This window comes from Electrona antarctica (assembly GCF_951216825.1).
Source record: "Electrona antarctica genome assembly, chromosome: 5".
Lineage (NCBI taxonomy): Eukaryota > Metazoa > Chordata > Actinopteri > Myctophiformes > Myctophidae > Electrona > Electrona antarctica.
In genome coordinates, this window is record NC_136810.1 from 27133495 (window position 1) to 27148269 (window position 14775).

General features: G+C 45.9%; 1 protein-coding gene across 1 annotated transcript; it reads right to left on the bottom strand.

Moving 5' to 3' along the window:
• Positions 1 to 11997: 11997 nt before the first annotated feature.
• Positions 11998 to 13744, bottom strand: LOC306922931 (SNW domain-containing protein 1-like). Its single transcript, XM_079500848.1, has one exon. The coding sequence runs from the start codon at positions 13726 to 13728 to the stop codon at positions 12115 to 12117; it is 1614 nt and encodes a 537-aa protein (XP_079356974.1). The 5' UTR covers positions 13729 to 13744; the 3' UTR covers positions 11998 to 12114.
• Positions 13745 to 14775: the final 1031 nt, after the last annotated feature.

Here is a 14775-nt window from a genome sequence, read left to right on the forward strand (position 1 = left end):
AAGCTGCGGAGCTTTGAGGACACCGAAAAGTTCAAGACGGTGAGTGAAGACGAGGACAACGTTATGAGGGCAGCAGCACGTGGACATGGGAGAGAGAAGACACGGGACCTATCCGAGGTCGAATGTTACAGGTGCAGGAAGAAAGGACATCTCGCTCGGACGTGTCAAAACGAGCCCCAGCAGAGACGGGAGGAGCGCAGGTGGGACACGCCACGTCGAGGACGTGGGAGAGGACGAGGACACGACGGAGTGAAGACAGCGCGCGGAGACGCCGAGGAATGGAGCACACGGCCTGGCGGAGACCGACACCGCGGGACAAGTGGAGAGGAGCAGCAGGAGGACACATCGTTCTTTTTCAAGATGAACGATAACCCTAACCCTGTGCAATAGAAACAAATAAGAAGGGACTTATGGTTGACTGCGGTGCCACAGCGCACATGATTAACGACTTTACCAAGTTCAAGTCTTGTGATAAAAACTTTAAACCTATGAGCCATGTGATCGAGCTGGCCGACGGAACGAAAGCCACCGGGATGGCGAAGATGAGAGGAGAGGCAGAGGTCTATTTGATCGACAGCGAAGGAAAACGAGTGAAAACACGCCTGAAGAGAGCACTGTACATTCCATCTTTCCCACAGAACATATTCTCAGTCAAAGAAGCGACAGCCAGCGGAGCAGAGGTCCACTTCAAAGAAGGTGATGACTGGATCAGACATGAGAATGGTACCAAGTTTAAAATTGATGTATACGGCAAATTGTATTATCTTAGCACAGTAGATGATGACAATATTGATGAGTGTAAAGGATGCTATGATATGCAGACATGGCATAAGATACTTGGTCATTGTAATTTTGATGATGTTGCTAAACTAGAGAATGTTGTTGATGGGATGACAATCAAAGGGAAACGGGATAAGTCACAGTTAAACTTAGCCCGTCTCCGGACCCCCCGGGTTGAGCTCCTTTGGACCCCTACCACGTAGGGTCCGGTATCTCCGGCTTCAAGCGACATGGGATGCAATCTGACTTTCCCTGATTTACCCCTCTGCTGCGCTGTGGGTGTGACGCTGACATATTCCAAAAGAACCATATGAACGCTATAGGAGACAACAAACCCTCTCACCCCCCCCGCGAACGGCTCAGAAGCCGTTAAGTATTTTTAATGTTTGTACGACCGTTTTGGCAGCTCTGAAATTCTCTCTTGTTGACATCCCATTGTACCGCCTCCAGCCTCTCGGTTGGCTAGCTGCGCCTCCCTACGCGCCTCGTAGGCGCAGCTAGCCAACCGAGATGTCAACAAGGAGGGACCGAAGAGAGAATTTCAGAGCTGCCAAAACGGTCGTACAAACATTAAAAATACTTAACGGCTTCTGAGCCGTTCGCGGGGGGGGTCAGAAGGTTCGTTGTCTCCTATAGCGTTCATATGCTTCTTTTGGAATATGTCAGCGTGACACCCACACCGCAGCAGAGGGGTAAATCAGGGAAAGTCAGATTGCATCCCATGTCGCTTGAAGCCGGAGATACCGGACCCTACGTGGTAGGGGTCCAAAGGAGCTCAACCCGGGGGGTCCGGAGACGGGCTAAGTTAAACTTAGCCCTGAAACATGACTGCCATGATAATCATCATGACAGTCATGACGCAACTGCAGCCTGTTTTACGCGATCGCTACATTTACAGTCCAAACGTGTATATAAACATTCCGTTTTCAAATATAAAGTACTCACAATTTGTCCCACGGGTGTTAAAAATTTGCTGGTACAGCGATTAGCATTGCTGCATCCCGCGTTGTTTAATAAAAAGCATTTTTATCCGAGCTCCCCGGCTACTTTTCTCAAACGGGGTTCGTTTGGGAAATACAAAGTTGCACACCGGGAGCGCACTCGCCTATTAGTCTGTATTGGCAGTGCTGTCAGCGTGACTATATCGAACACACCCAGTGTTTCAGACTGCCACACTCCTCCCGACCGATAGGGGCGCGTAGTTGAAAGCCAATGGCAAAAAAGCAGCTCGGATAAAAATGCTTTTTATTAAACAACGCGGGATGCAGCAATGCTAATCGCTGTACCAACAAATCTCTAACACCCGTGGGACAAATTGTGAGTACTTTATATTTGAAAACGGAATGTTTATATACACGTTTGGACTGTAAATGTAGCGATCGCGTAAAACAGGCTGCAGTTGCGTCATGACTGTCATGATGATTATCATGGCAGTCATGTTTCAGGGCTAAGTTAAACTGTGAGGTGTGCACACAGGGCAAATTTACTCAACACAGAAACAGGCAGGCAGATGCCAGGGCAAAAGCCCCTCTTGAGTTAGTGCATACAGATTTAGCTGGCCCAATAGAGCCTGCAGATAATGACGGCTACAGATATGCTATTGAGAGCACCACAATCCGTGGACGCTTTTAAAAGGGGACTTAAGACATTTCTTTTTAACAAGGCATTTGGCCAGCTGGACCATTAGTTGCCCGGTGTGCTTTTAATCCTTTTAGCAGTATACCATGAAATGTGCTTTTTTTAGTCATTTTATTTAATCATGCATTATTTTAAGATTATTTTTCTTATTCTTCTTCTTGTTGTAGCACTTTGAGATTTGTTTCAAATGTAAAGTGTGTTATAAATAAAATGTATTATTATTATTATTGGATTCACCGATGATTATAGTGGGATGATATTTCCGTATTTTCTAAAGTCAAAAAGTGACGCTGTTAAAGCAACAGAGAAATTCATAGCAGACACTGCCCCCATGGGAAGATTCGATGCCTGAGGTCGGATAATGGTGGGGAATATACAGGGCAGGAGTATCGGTCTTTATTGATAAAGAATGGTATAAGGCATGAGAAAAGTGCACCCTATTCCCCACATCAGAATGGGACGGCAGAACGGAGTTGGAGAACTCTTTTTGAGATGTCTAGATGTATGCTACTGGAGAGTAATGTACCCAAACAGCTGTGGACATATGCTGTGCAGACAGCAGCACAGACCCGTAATAGGTGTTATTGTAAGCGTCTAGAACAAACTCCATATTGTGCATTTACTGGAAAAACACCTAACTTGTCTAATATGAGAATTTTTGGTTCAGAATGCTATGCTTACAAGCAGGACAAAAAGAAATTGGACCCAAGGTGTGAGAAGGGGATTTTCGTAGGATACGATAAATACAGCCCTGCATATTTGGTTTATTACCCTGAGACAAGGAAGGTAATGAAACACAGATTAGTCAAGTTCATTACAAAGAGCAGTGTGGATAGCCAAACTCAGACAGATCTTGACATGAATGATGAGAGTTATATACCTATAACACCTGCAAAGACAAGAGCTACTAACCAGAGTCAGAGACAGCTCAATGATACTATCCAAAATGATGCTAGTCAGTCTGAGACAAGTGAAAATATTTATGGGAGTCAGGAGGAGAGCGCACAGCGCTATCCCACTAGAGAAAGGAGAGCTCCAGGATATTTAAAGGATTATCATTGCAAAGCTAAATCTGAGGAAGAAAATGAGGATGTAGATTATTTCTACAGGGTTGCTTATGGTGTACCAAAAACCTACACAGAGGCCATAGGCTCTAACAAGTCAAAACGTTGGGCTGAGGCAATGCAGGAGGAGATGACCTCATTGAGAGAAAATGAAACATTCACTTTGACTGCACTGCCAGAGAATAAACAAGCAGTGGGGGGCCGTTGGGTTTATGTGGTAAAGGAAAGCCCAGAGGGGTCTGAGACTTATAAAGCCAGATATGTAGCTAAGGGCTATAGTCAAGTAGAGGGAATTGACTATAAGGAAACCTTTTCACCCACGGCAAATATGACTTCTGTACGAGCAGTGATGCAGGTTGCAGCACAGGAGGACCTCATCATACATCAGATGGATGTAAAAACTGCTTACCTCCACGCTCCAATGGACTATGAGGTTTATATGGAGCAGCCAGAAGGTTTTGAAGTTGAGTCAAAAACAGGTGAACACCTAGTCTGTAAACTGAATAAGTCATTGTATGGTTTGAAGCAATCGGGCCGCAATTGGAACAGGCTACTACATGATCATCTTACCAAAAATGATTTTGAACAAAATGATGCAGATCATTGTGTCTATAGCAGACAATCTGAAAATGGCAAAGTCATACTGATAATATGGGTGGATGATTTGCTTCTTGCAGCCAGCAACAATGATTTGCTCAGTGAGGTGAAAGAAATGTTGAAAGGGAAATTCAAAATGAAAGATATGGGAAAAATAAGGCACTTTCTTGGGATTGATTTCACTCAGAGTGAAGGAGAGGTCAAAATGAGTCAAAAGCGACACATTGAAAAAGTGCTACAGAGATTTGGTATGTTCGACTGCAAACCAAGGTCAACCCCATGTGATCAAAAGCTACACTTTGACACTGAAGGTGAAGTGACAAATGACAAGCACCAGGCCTGATTTGAGTTGGGTTGTGAGTAAACTATCACAGCATTTATCAGAGCCTAAACAGCAGCACTGGGTTGCAGCAAAGCAAGTGTTACGATATTTGAAAGGAACTATCGATCACGAGTTATGCTATAAGAAGAGAGAGAATAACCTAAAACTTGAAGGTTATAGTGACGCTGACTGGGCAGCAGACCTACAAGATAGGCGGAGCACAACAGGCTATTGCTTTAGCTTAACTAAGAGTGGTCCAGTTATATCTTGGAAAAGTAAGAAGCAGCCCACAGTGGCTCTATCTACTTGTGAAGCCGAATATATGGCTCTGGCTGCTACCACACGAGAGCATATACCTTGTACAGTTACTAAAAGAAATGGATAGAGGTAGTCAGCATACACCAGTTAAAATATATGAGGACAACCAGGGAGCCATCGCTCTATCAAAAGACCCAGTTGGCCGTCAAAGAAGCAAGCATGTAGACATGAAATACCATTTTATTAGGTCTGCACAAGCCGATGGTAAGATAGCAATAGAATACTGTCCTACCACAGAGATGGTTGCTGATGTCTTAACCAAGCCACTGACAAAGGCTAAGTTTGAAGGATTTATTGGGTATTTGTTTGGAGAGTGATGTGATGTTTCATTGTTTATTCTAGGGAACTGTGAACATGTCTTTGAGTGGGGGTGTTGACTATTACATATATGCAAAGCAATGTTGACGTCATCACGTGCCTGCGTGCACACATCTACACTGTGTTCTAACTCTACCTGAGCATGCGCAAATAAATGTTAATTCATTCCTGACTGAAACTATCGATGAGCCACGCGTTTCATTGCTGTGACCACCATCCACTATACGCTTTATTAATATGGCTAATAATGCTACAGCCGCTTTCACCGAAAAAATGTCTTGTGGGTAAGAGGGAATGTACAACGCCCGTTTCAGCGTCGTCTTGAGATGGCGGCCACGGCTGTCCATCAGAGATACCACTGAATCCCCTCGGCGCTCTGCTACGCCTTTGCATCTTGTGCCATCAGCCAGCTCAACACAGTGCGACTCGGCCTGGAAGTTTTCATCGAACCGCTTGAACTTGTCAAGGTCTGTCACAATATGCGTGGTTGCCCCGCAGTCAACCATCAGGCCCCTCGCGTCGACACCCCGGCTTGGCTGGAACTCCGCTGCCGTTCCTTCTCGCACCCGGAACACGTACTCATCCTCCTCCTTGTCACCTGTCGCCTCCTCGGAAACCTTCCGTGCGTCGTCTCGGCGCTGTCTCCTGCAGGTTTAGTTTAGTTTAGTTTATTTAGGATCCCCATTAGCTGTTGCACCTGGCAACAGCTATTCTTCCTGGGGTCCTCACAGAATAATATACATACAAAAAAACATTACAACATTACAGATATCACAAAAGAAAAGAAAGAAAACAAAAAAAACAAAAAGTAAATACATTAAAGCATAACTACGGTTAGTGCATTCACTCTAGATTACATTAACTGGTATATTAACATAAACAGAATTACAATTTCGCCATATATATAAGAAAATCCTTCAGTCTTTTCTTAAAGTGCTTTTTACCCTTAATTTCTGTGATGCATACTGGTAGAGAGTTCCAGAAAGTCATTGCCCTGTACATGACTGTATTCTTCATTGCATCAGTTCTTGGCTTAGGCACTGTAAATCGACCCATTGCAACATGTCTGGTATTATGTCTGTGTCTATCACTGGTATAATGAATATTTTTATATAAGCATTTTGGTTTTTTATTTGAACAAATGTTCCTAAAAAATCCAGCCAGACTAGCAGCTAATCTCTGCTCCACCAACAGCCATGACAGTTTCTGATGATTTAACAGTGTACTAGATCTAGTATTGCAGTTCAGGGCAAGGCAAGCTGCCTTATTCTGGGCTATTTGTAATTTACGAAGGTCCTTTTTAGCTGCATTGGACCACACAACTGGACAATAGTCAAGGTGGGATATCACTAGTGCCTGGATGACCTGGACAGCAGATGTTGGAGTTAAAAACTCAGCACATCTCCTAATCATGGACAAACCCCCTCCCATTTTCTTAGTTATGTTTTGAATATGAGTAGACCATGTTAGATGACTGTCTAATGTAACCCCAAGTAGTTTTGTTTCATCTACCTGCTCAATTGCTAAATCGCTCAGATTCAGATTCAATTTGGGTTTTGACTTGAGCATATGCTGTGATCCAAATACAATGGATTTAGTCTTTGAGATGTTCAGGACCATCCTATTGTTCACCACCCACTCTGATATGTTCTGTAGTTCCTTGTTGAGAGCTACAGACAGATCTTCCACATTAGTGGCAGACATATACAAAGTAGTGTCATCAGAATACCTGGCTATATTGGCCCTGTCTAAGACCAGTGGCATGTCATTTGTAAATATAGTGAACAACAAAGGACCTAAGCAACTTCCTTGTGGAATTCCACAGTGAATATGTTTAGTGTCTGAGAGACTCCCATTATAGTATACTCTCTGTGATCTGCTGGATAAATAGCTTTTTATCCACCTTAGTGCAGATAAGGTAAAACCATAACATGAAAGTTTGTCAAGCAAAAGATTGTGATCAATAATGTCGAACGCGGCACTAAAATCTAACAATACAGACCCCACTAGTCTCTTGGAATCCACATTCATTAGACAGTCATCTATTAACTGTGTCATTGCTGTACTGTACATGTAGAAAGCCCATCTCTATAGGCGTGTTGAAAGTCAGTATTCAATACATTCTCAGAGAAATATGATTGAATTTGGTTAAAGACATATTTTTCCATTAATTTAGCAAGAATTGGCAGAATGCTAATATGGCGGCTGTTAACCCCTGTGATGTTTGTTTTAGAATCTTTTGGTATTGGAATAACTTTAGCTTCCTTCCATATTTGTGGACACACCCCCCACATCAAGCTTTGGTTAAAAATGTGAGTAATTGGATTAGTTACCAGGTGTACAGCGAGCTTCAGTAACTTGCCATCAAGGTTATCCAGGGCTGCAGACTTCTCACTGTGTATTGAAAGTAACAGTTTCTCCACCACCTCAGAGCTGATGGGTTCAAAACTAAACATACAGGACTTATTATTCATAATTTTGTCTAATATAGAGGAAACACAATGCACATCATTACAAGACATATCCTTTCTTAACCTTTCTACTTTACTGGTGAAGAAGTTGTTAAAGTATTGAGCTATGTCATATGGCTTAGTGATAAAAGCCCCATCCACCTCAATGAAGGAGGAAGCCCTATTAGAGCCCCTACCCAGAGCAGGTCGTGTCTTGGTGGGTGGTGCTCCTGCAGTGTACGCCACAGTTTGCGTCGGCATGTGCGGGCCAAGTGCCCCTTCAGGCCGCACCTGTAGCACACCACATCTGCTGCTGCTGTCCGTTCACGAAGGTCGTTGTTGCGCCCGCGCCGCCATCACGTTGTCCTCGGCGTCTGGAACGCGCATCGTCGTAGCTCCTTAATTGTCTCCACCAGGCCGAAGGCATGGGGAGAGAGTATGTTTTGCACTCCGTCCGTCCGTCCGTGTGTCCGTGTGTGTGTCCGTCCGTCCGTCTGTGAACAGCTAATCTCCGGCACCGTTAACTTGGTCGATGACAAATTATGCACACACACTCCCTGGATGCCAACGATGAACCTCTGCCCCAAAATTTCCAGAACGGCCTGTTATAGCGCCACCAGGAGGGCGCTTTGTGCAAAACACGTTTTTGGACAGTACACCTACAGATTTTGTCCAAACATCACGCTAATTGGTACACAGTCTCTCTAGAGCCATTCAACGAAACAGGTCTTTCAGATTTCTCAGACTCCATCCTGATTGGCTAAGATTGGCTTCCAAAGTTCGCAGGAGTGCTCAGTTTCAAACAAAATGCTGCAAATCATGAACACATCGTGTGATTTCCGTGAAATTGTGCACGCACATTCCCACTAGGCAGAGGAAGAAATGCCACGTGAACATTTTCAACTCAGCCTCATGGTGGCGCTATAAATGGCCGATTAGTGTTTTTACCTCTAACTGCACGGATCTGTGTAAAACTTTGTATGCACACTCCCTAGAGGCCAAGGAAAAACCTTTGCCTGGAAAGTTTCACATCTGCTCTTTATAGCGCCACCAGGAGGCCGACATATTTAAAACACATTTTCTGATATTACTCCTTCATATTTTATCCAAATTTCACGCAAATCGGTACACATGCTCTCCATAGTCATGTGATCAAGACGGGTTTGTTTGATTTCTCATAATCCACCCTCATTGTCTACGATTGGCTTCTAAACTTTTCAGGAGTAGCCCGCTTTGTACCCGTTTTGTAGCCTACAAACCGCCACAACTACTCAACGCAGCGTCCAATTGCGGTGAAACTGTGCATGCATATTCCCACTAGGCTGAGGAAGAAATGCCACTTGACAGTTTTCTAATCAGCCTCATGGTGGCGCTACAACAGGCCAAGCCGCGTCTCACACCGCGTCTTGATCCGTTTGCATGCCTCATCAATTTCCTCTTGACCAGTGAGGAACAGAAGACAGTCACCTTCCTCCTCCTCACACATGTGGATCTGAATGACAGTACGAATAGCTGCTTCAAGGTAATCCCGTTCTGGCTCAGGGGTGTAGAAAATCTCTACAGGGTGTGTACGCCCAGGGATTGTCAGCAGGGGACAGTTGTCAAAGTACACCTGGAATTTTCCAGCATCTAGTGTGGCACTCATGACTATTACCTTCAGATCTTTTCTCTGTCGGACCACCTCCTTTAGGACTCCCATCAGGATGTCTGTGGCAAGAGTTCGCTCGTGAGCCTCGTCCAGAATGATCACGCCATATCTCTCCAGCAACGGGTCATTCATGGCCTCCCTCAGCAACATACCATCCGTCATGTACTTCAATATAGTCTTGGCCGAGCTACAGTCCTCAAATCGAATCGAGTAGCCAACTTCTTGTCCAAGCATTACGTCCATCTCATCTGCCACCCTCTGAGCCACGCTCATGGCGGCCACTCTTCTGGGCTGCGTGCAGGCTACAGCTCGCTTAGGACCGGGTAACCCTTTCACCAGGTCCACACACCACTGGGGAATCTGTGTCGTTTTTCCAGAGCCCGTCTCTCCAACCAGCACAAAGCTCTGTTGACGTGTGATGATGTCATTGAAACTTTCCCTGTACTCCCATACGGGCAGCTGTAGCCTTTTCTTCAGGATCTCATAGAAGCGCGGGGTGTGTGGCAGGTTGGTGAATGGGTTGATCTGCTGGTTCACTGCCATCTGTTTGAGACTGGGTGCCATGACCAGCCCCACTGGCACACTGTTAGCTGATGAAACACTGGAAGGCTTTATGTCCCGGTCTCTGTCTCGGTCCCGGTCTTTATCCCTGGAGCGATCCTCGCGGTCTCTGTCGCGGTCTCTTTTCTCTCCCATCAGATCTCTTCTTGGTGGAGGAGTAATCGTCACCCAAATCTAGACGGTGTCGTTTAGACATGTCTGTCTGGGGGCAAGACGGCACGGCAGACCTTTACACAATCAAATTGTGGTGGGCGGCACGTAGTCACCATTATGTCACTATGACTCGTCCATAACCATATAAGGACTTCCCAATGCAGCTACGCCCAAATATGGAGTGTGTTGTCTAAACTCAATGTGTTGCCAATGGCATCAGGCGCAAACAAATGAGTCAGCTATGTGGGCACAAAATGAGGCATGTAGCCTACTGTGGGTATATACTGACGACATCCGAGATCTCCATATATGGGCATAAAAGTGAGAAAGACTGACAGATACAGAGATCTCCATATATGAGAATATTGGTCAGATCGGTGGTGCATAGAACTCTATGCCCAGGGCTTTTTTTTTTCGCCCTGTGGCAGATTCGTCTGGTTTCCAGGCTAAATCATTCCGACATGCACTGAATATTAAGTGGTGAATATTTCTATATGCATTCTGGGATGTCACTATGTGTGCTTTTATTTCCCCAAATCCACAGCAATATAAAGGTTGTTTGTATCTATCCTCAGCTGTAGCAGTGTCACATAATGTCTCACAAGATGTCAAAATAAGAAAATGTTTTCTTTCATCAAAGAAAAAACTGTGGGAGCTGTACAGCACCACGATATGACATGTTACTTGTATTATTGTCTCCACCAGGCCGAAGGCATGGGGAGAGAGTATGTTTTGCACTCCGTCCGTCCGTCCGTCCGTCCGTCCGTCCGTCCGTCCGTCCGTGTGTGTGTGTGTGTGTGTGTGTGTGTGTGTGTGTGTGTGTGTGTGTGTGTGTGTGTGTGTGTGTGTGTGTGTCCGTCTGTGAACAGCTAATATCCGGCACCGTTAACCCGGTCGATGTCAAATTTTGCACACACACTCCCTGGATGCCAACGATGAACCTCTGCCCCACCCAGAATTTCCAGAACGGCCTGTTATAGCGCCACCAGGAAGCCGCTTTGTGCAAAACAAGTTTTTGGACAGTACACCTACAGATTTTGTCCAAACATCACGCAAATTGGTACAGTCTCTCTAGAGCCATTCAACGAAATGGGTCTTTCAGATTTCTCAGACTCCATCCTGATTGGCTAAGATTGGCTTCCAAAGTTCGCAGGAGTGCTCAGTTTCAAACAAAATGCTGCAAATCATGAACACATCGTGTGATTTCCGTGAAATTGTGCACGCACATTCCCACTAGGCAGAGGAAGAAATGCCACGTGAACATTTTCAACTCAGCCTCATGGTGGCGCTATAAATGGCCGATTAGTGTTTTTACCTCTAACTGCACGGATCTGTGTAAAACTTTGTATGCACACTCCCTAGAGGCCAAGGAAAAACCTTTGCCTGGAAAGTTTCACATCTGCTCTTTATAGCGCCACCAGGAGGCCGACATATTTAAAACACATTTTCTGATATTACTCCTTCATATTTTATCCAAATTTCACGCAACGGTACACATGCTCTCCATAGTCTCCATGTGATCAAGACGGGTTTGTTTGATTTCTCATAATCCACCCTCATTGTCTACGATTGGCTTCTAAACTTTTCAGGAGTAGCCCGCTTTGTACCCGTTTTGTAGCCTACAAACCACCACAACTACTCAACGCAGCGTCCAATTGCGGTGAAACTGTGCATGCATATTCCCACTAGGCTGAGGAAGAAATGCCACTTGACAGTTTTCTAATCAGCCTCATGGTGGCGCTACAACAGGCCAAGCCGCGTCACACACACACACACACACACACACACACACACACACACACACACACACACACACACACACACACACACACACACACACACACACACACACACACACACACACACACACACACACACACACACACACACCATGTTTATATTACTCCTAAACATTTTGCTAAAAATCACACACATTCCTATCCTCCTGGTGGAGACCTGTGCCCAGAAGGGCACTTTTTCTAGTTTAAATCTGATTCTGGCATCTCTTTGATATTCTTGAGATTTAACTGAAAAAGCTACATCAGGAGATTGTATCTTTCTTTGTCTGATCTATCTCTTTCTCTTTAATAGCTTTCTCTCCATTTCTGTTACAGTGTAACCTTGCTATGCTAGGCTATGCATGCATACTGTATATACAAACATATTGCTAAAAAGAGACTCCCACACGACGACAACACCCCTCTCACTGGGCGCCAACAAGACGTACATCCACTTTCTTGGACCTCGTCGCCTGACCTTCCTACATCACTCCTTCCTGCGCTTCTTGTCATGGTAATCGTCCTTGGAGCGGCCACTGGTGGAGGGCCTCTTGGAGCCTCCGTGCTGCTTAGCCTCTTCCAAGAACTTATCCAGCCCGAAGGGATCCTCCTCAAAGGCCACAGGCCCCTCCCGTCGCTGGCTGGGGTCAGCTCCTGAGAACTCCCTGTCAGGAACAAACCTGTTGTTGTGCATGAGTGTGTCGAAGTCATCTGCGTATGCATCTTTGTCCACATTCCTGCTGGGTCGGTAGATGTTCTGGGCCATGTCTCTGCCGCCACGGAATGGCTGGTCATACACGTTATACGTCTCATCCTCACCGCCAGCAAAACCACTGTCCATGCCCTTGCTCTGGTTGAACAGTCTCTGGTCGTACTGGGCCTCGCTGGATGTCCGTGGGTTGGGCATTCCAAGGGCAATCTGCTCACTGATGTCCCTGTCCTGGTCCCTCTGCAGCTTTGACCTCTTATCGGGGGTGGCTCTGGAGATGTTCCTGTCATGCTGCCGCTCTTTCCTTCTGTCATGGCGGATCTCGTCACGCTCCCTGGCCTCACCCTCCTCGCCACCTGCTTTGTCCCCGTGACCTTTGATGCCCGCCCTGCGGTCTCGGGCCATCTGAGCCAGCTCCCTCAGTTTCTCCTCCTTCTTTTCCTTCTCTTTCTGTGCCATCTTCTTCTCAACCTGGGCACGCATCTCCACTGCTTCTCTGGCCTTTCTGTCAGCGATGTACAATGCCTCGGCCAGCTTGGCAAAGTTCTCATTAATGTGAACCGTTTGAAGACCCCGACCATCTGCGGCCAACCGTTTGTCAAGAGGTATGGTGTAACCCTTAGCGTTCTTCCAGTTGGAGATACAAGGGGGAATCTTCCACTCCTGCTGTTCCTTGACCGTCATCTTTCTGCTTGGTGAGTGCATGACGGGGGCAGGGGGGGATGGTGGTCCGCGGGGAATTTTCTTGTTGATTTTGAAGCGTGGAGGCTCCATAGGGTCCTTCTGCATCTCCACCATGCGGATGACTCTCTGCTTGGCCCCAGAGTTGAATGCCACTCCTTGCTGGGATGGAGTGTATCTGATGTATTGTGCAGGAGCCTGTTTGTCTGCGGCCCTCACTGGCATGGCCGCAGCAATCTTCTGAGACACCTGCTTTTCCAGGGCAAGGCGTGTCTTCTCTGTCAGATCTTTAACAGAGTCCTCGTCAGGCCTCTGCAGCTCTGGGGCTTCATCGTTTAGGACTTCCTTGGGAAGCAGGTCTGTGTACTTGCTGAAGATCACCTTTTCTTTGCCCTGTCCTTGTCTAGCGATAGCATCATATTTGATTTTTCCCTCTGCATCCACCTGCACCGCCAGGGCATTTGACGTCTTTTTCTTCCTGCCCATCTCCTGGGGGAACTGGGCCATGTGAATCTCTGGGAAGGCTCCTCCATCGCCAAAGTCCTCGAGTGCGCGAGGTGTCCATCCCTTCCTGTGCAAGTATGGTGGGGGTTCTTTGCGGGATGAAACCAGGGCATTGGAATAGGACTTCTGGGCCCGAAGTCTCTCCTCTGCCTCCAACTGGTCCTGTGACAGCTGGGTCGGAGCCGGTAAGAAGCTCGTAAGCGACATCTTTCCTTTCTTCCCTAGCAAGGAACTGCACATGCGCACTGGCAGGCTGTTACAGAGCACACACAACAGCATAGAATGGAACAGAATAGAATTAACCTCGCGTCACTCGAGTTCAGCTACAGATAAGTTTATTAAGTCTCCGTCAGTGGGGTTACTCGATCTTTGTTCGAAGGATCAGCTATTGGTCATTGCTAAACATTATGACATCACAGTGACAGAAAAGCTCAAGGCAGCAATGAAGGCCAGTCTAATCAGTGGTTTGGTAGACAAGGGCATTTTGCAGCCTGTTGAAGACAAGGATGATGAGGTCAATTCAGAGGTTGATTTCAAATGGAAAAAAGAACTTTTGATCTTAAAACAACAACATTTGATGGAATTAGAAAAAATGAAACAACGAACTGAATTGGCCAAATTAGACTTGGAAAGCAAAAAGCTAGAGTTGATTGAACAGGGAAAGTTATCAGCAGATGCATTGAATAATGGTAATACTGAAAGGGGAGGAGGTGTCAAATCTATGGACTTTGGCAGTAGCCTGAGGCTCCTTCCCAGGTTCAATGAAAAGGATCCTGACACCTTCTTTCTCTTATTTGACAGAATTGCAGAGGCGCAAAATTGGACGGACGCAGATTGCGCTATAATGGTGCAGTCGGTACTCACAGGGAAAGCACAAGAGGCATTTGCTGCGTTAACATCTATGGACTCTAGGAGTTATGCAAAAGTTAAAGAGGCAGTGTTAAAAATATACGAGATGGTCCCAGAGGCTTACAGGCAGAGGGCTCGGGGCTGGAGGAAACAGGACAAACAGTCACATGTGGAGTTTGTCAGAGAATTGAGTACACAGTTTTCGCGCTGGTGTTCATCATCTGAGGTTGAGAATTTTGAACAATTGTTTAACCTCATGGTCTTGGAGCAGTTTAAGAACACTCTACCGTCTAATGTTGCTACATACATCACTGAGCACAAAGTAAAAACGGCAACTGAGGCAGCAGTTTTGGCAGATGAGTATGTGTTAATTCACAAGAATAGTTACAGTGCTCATGCTACTGA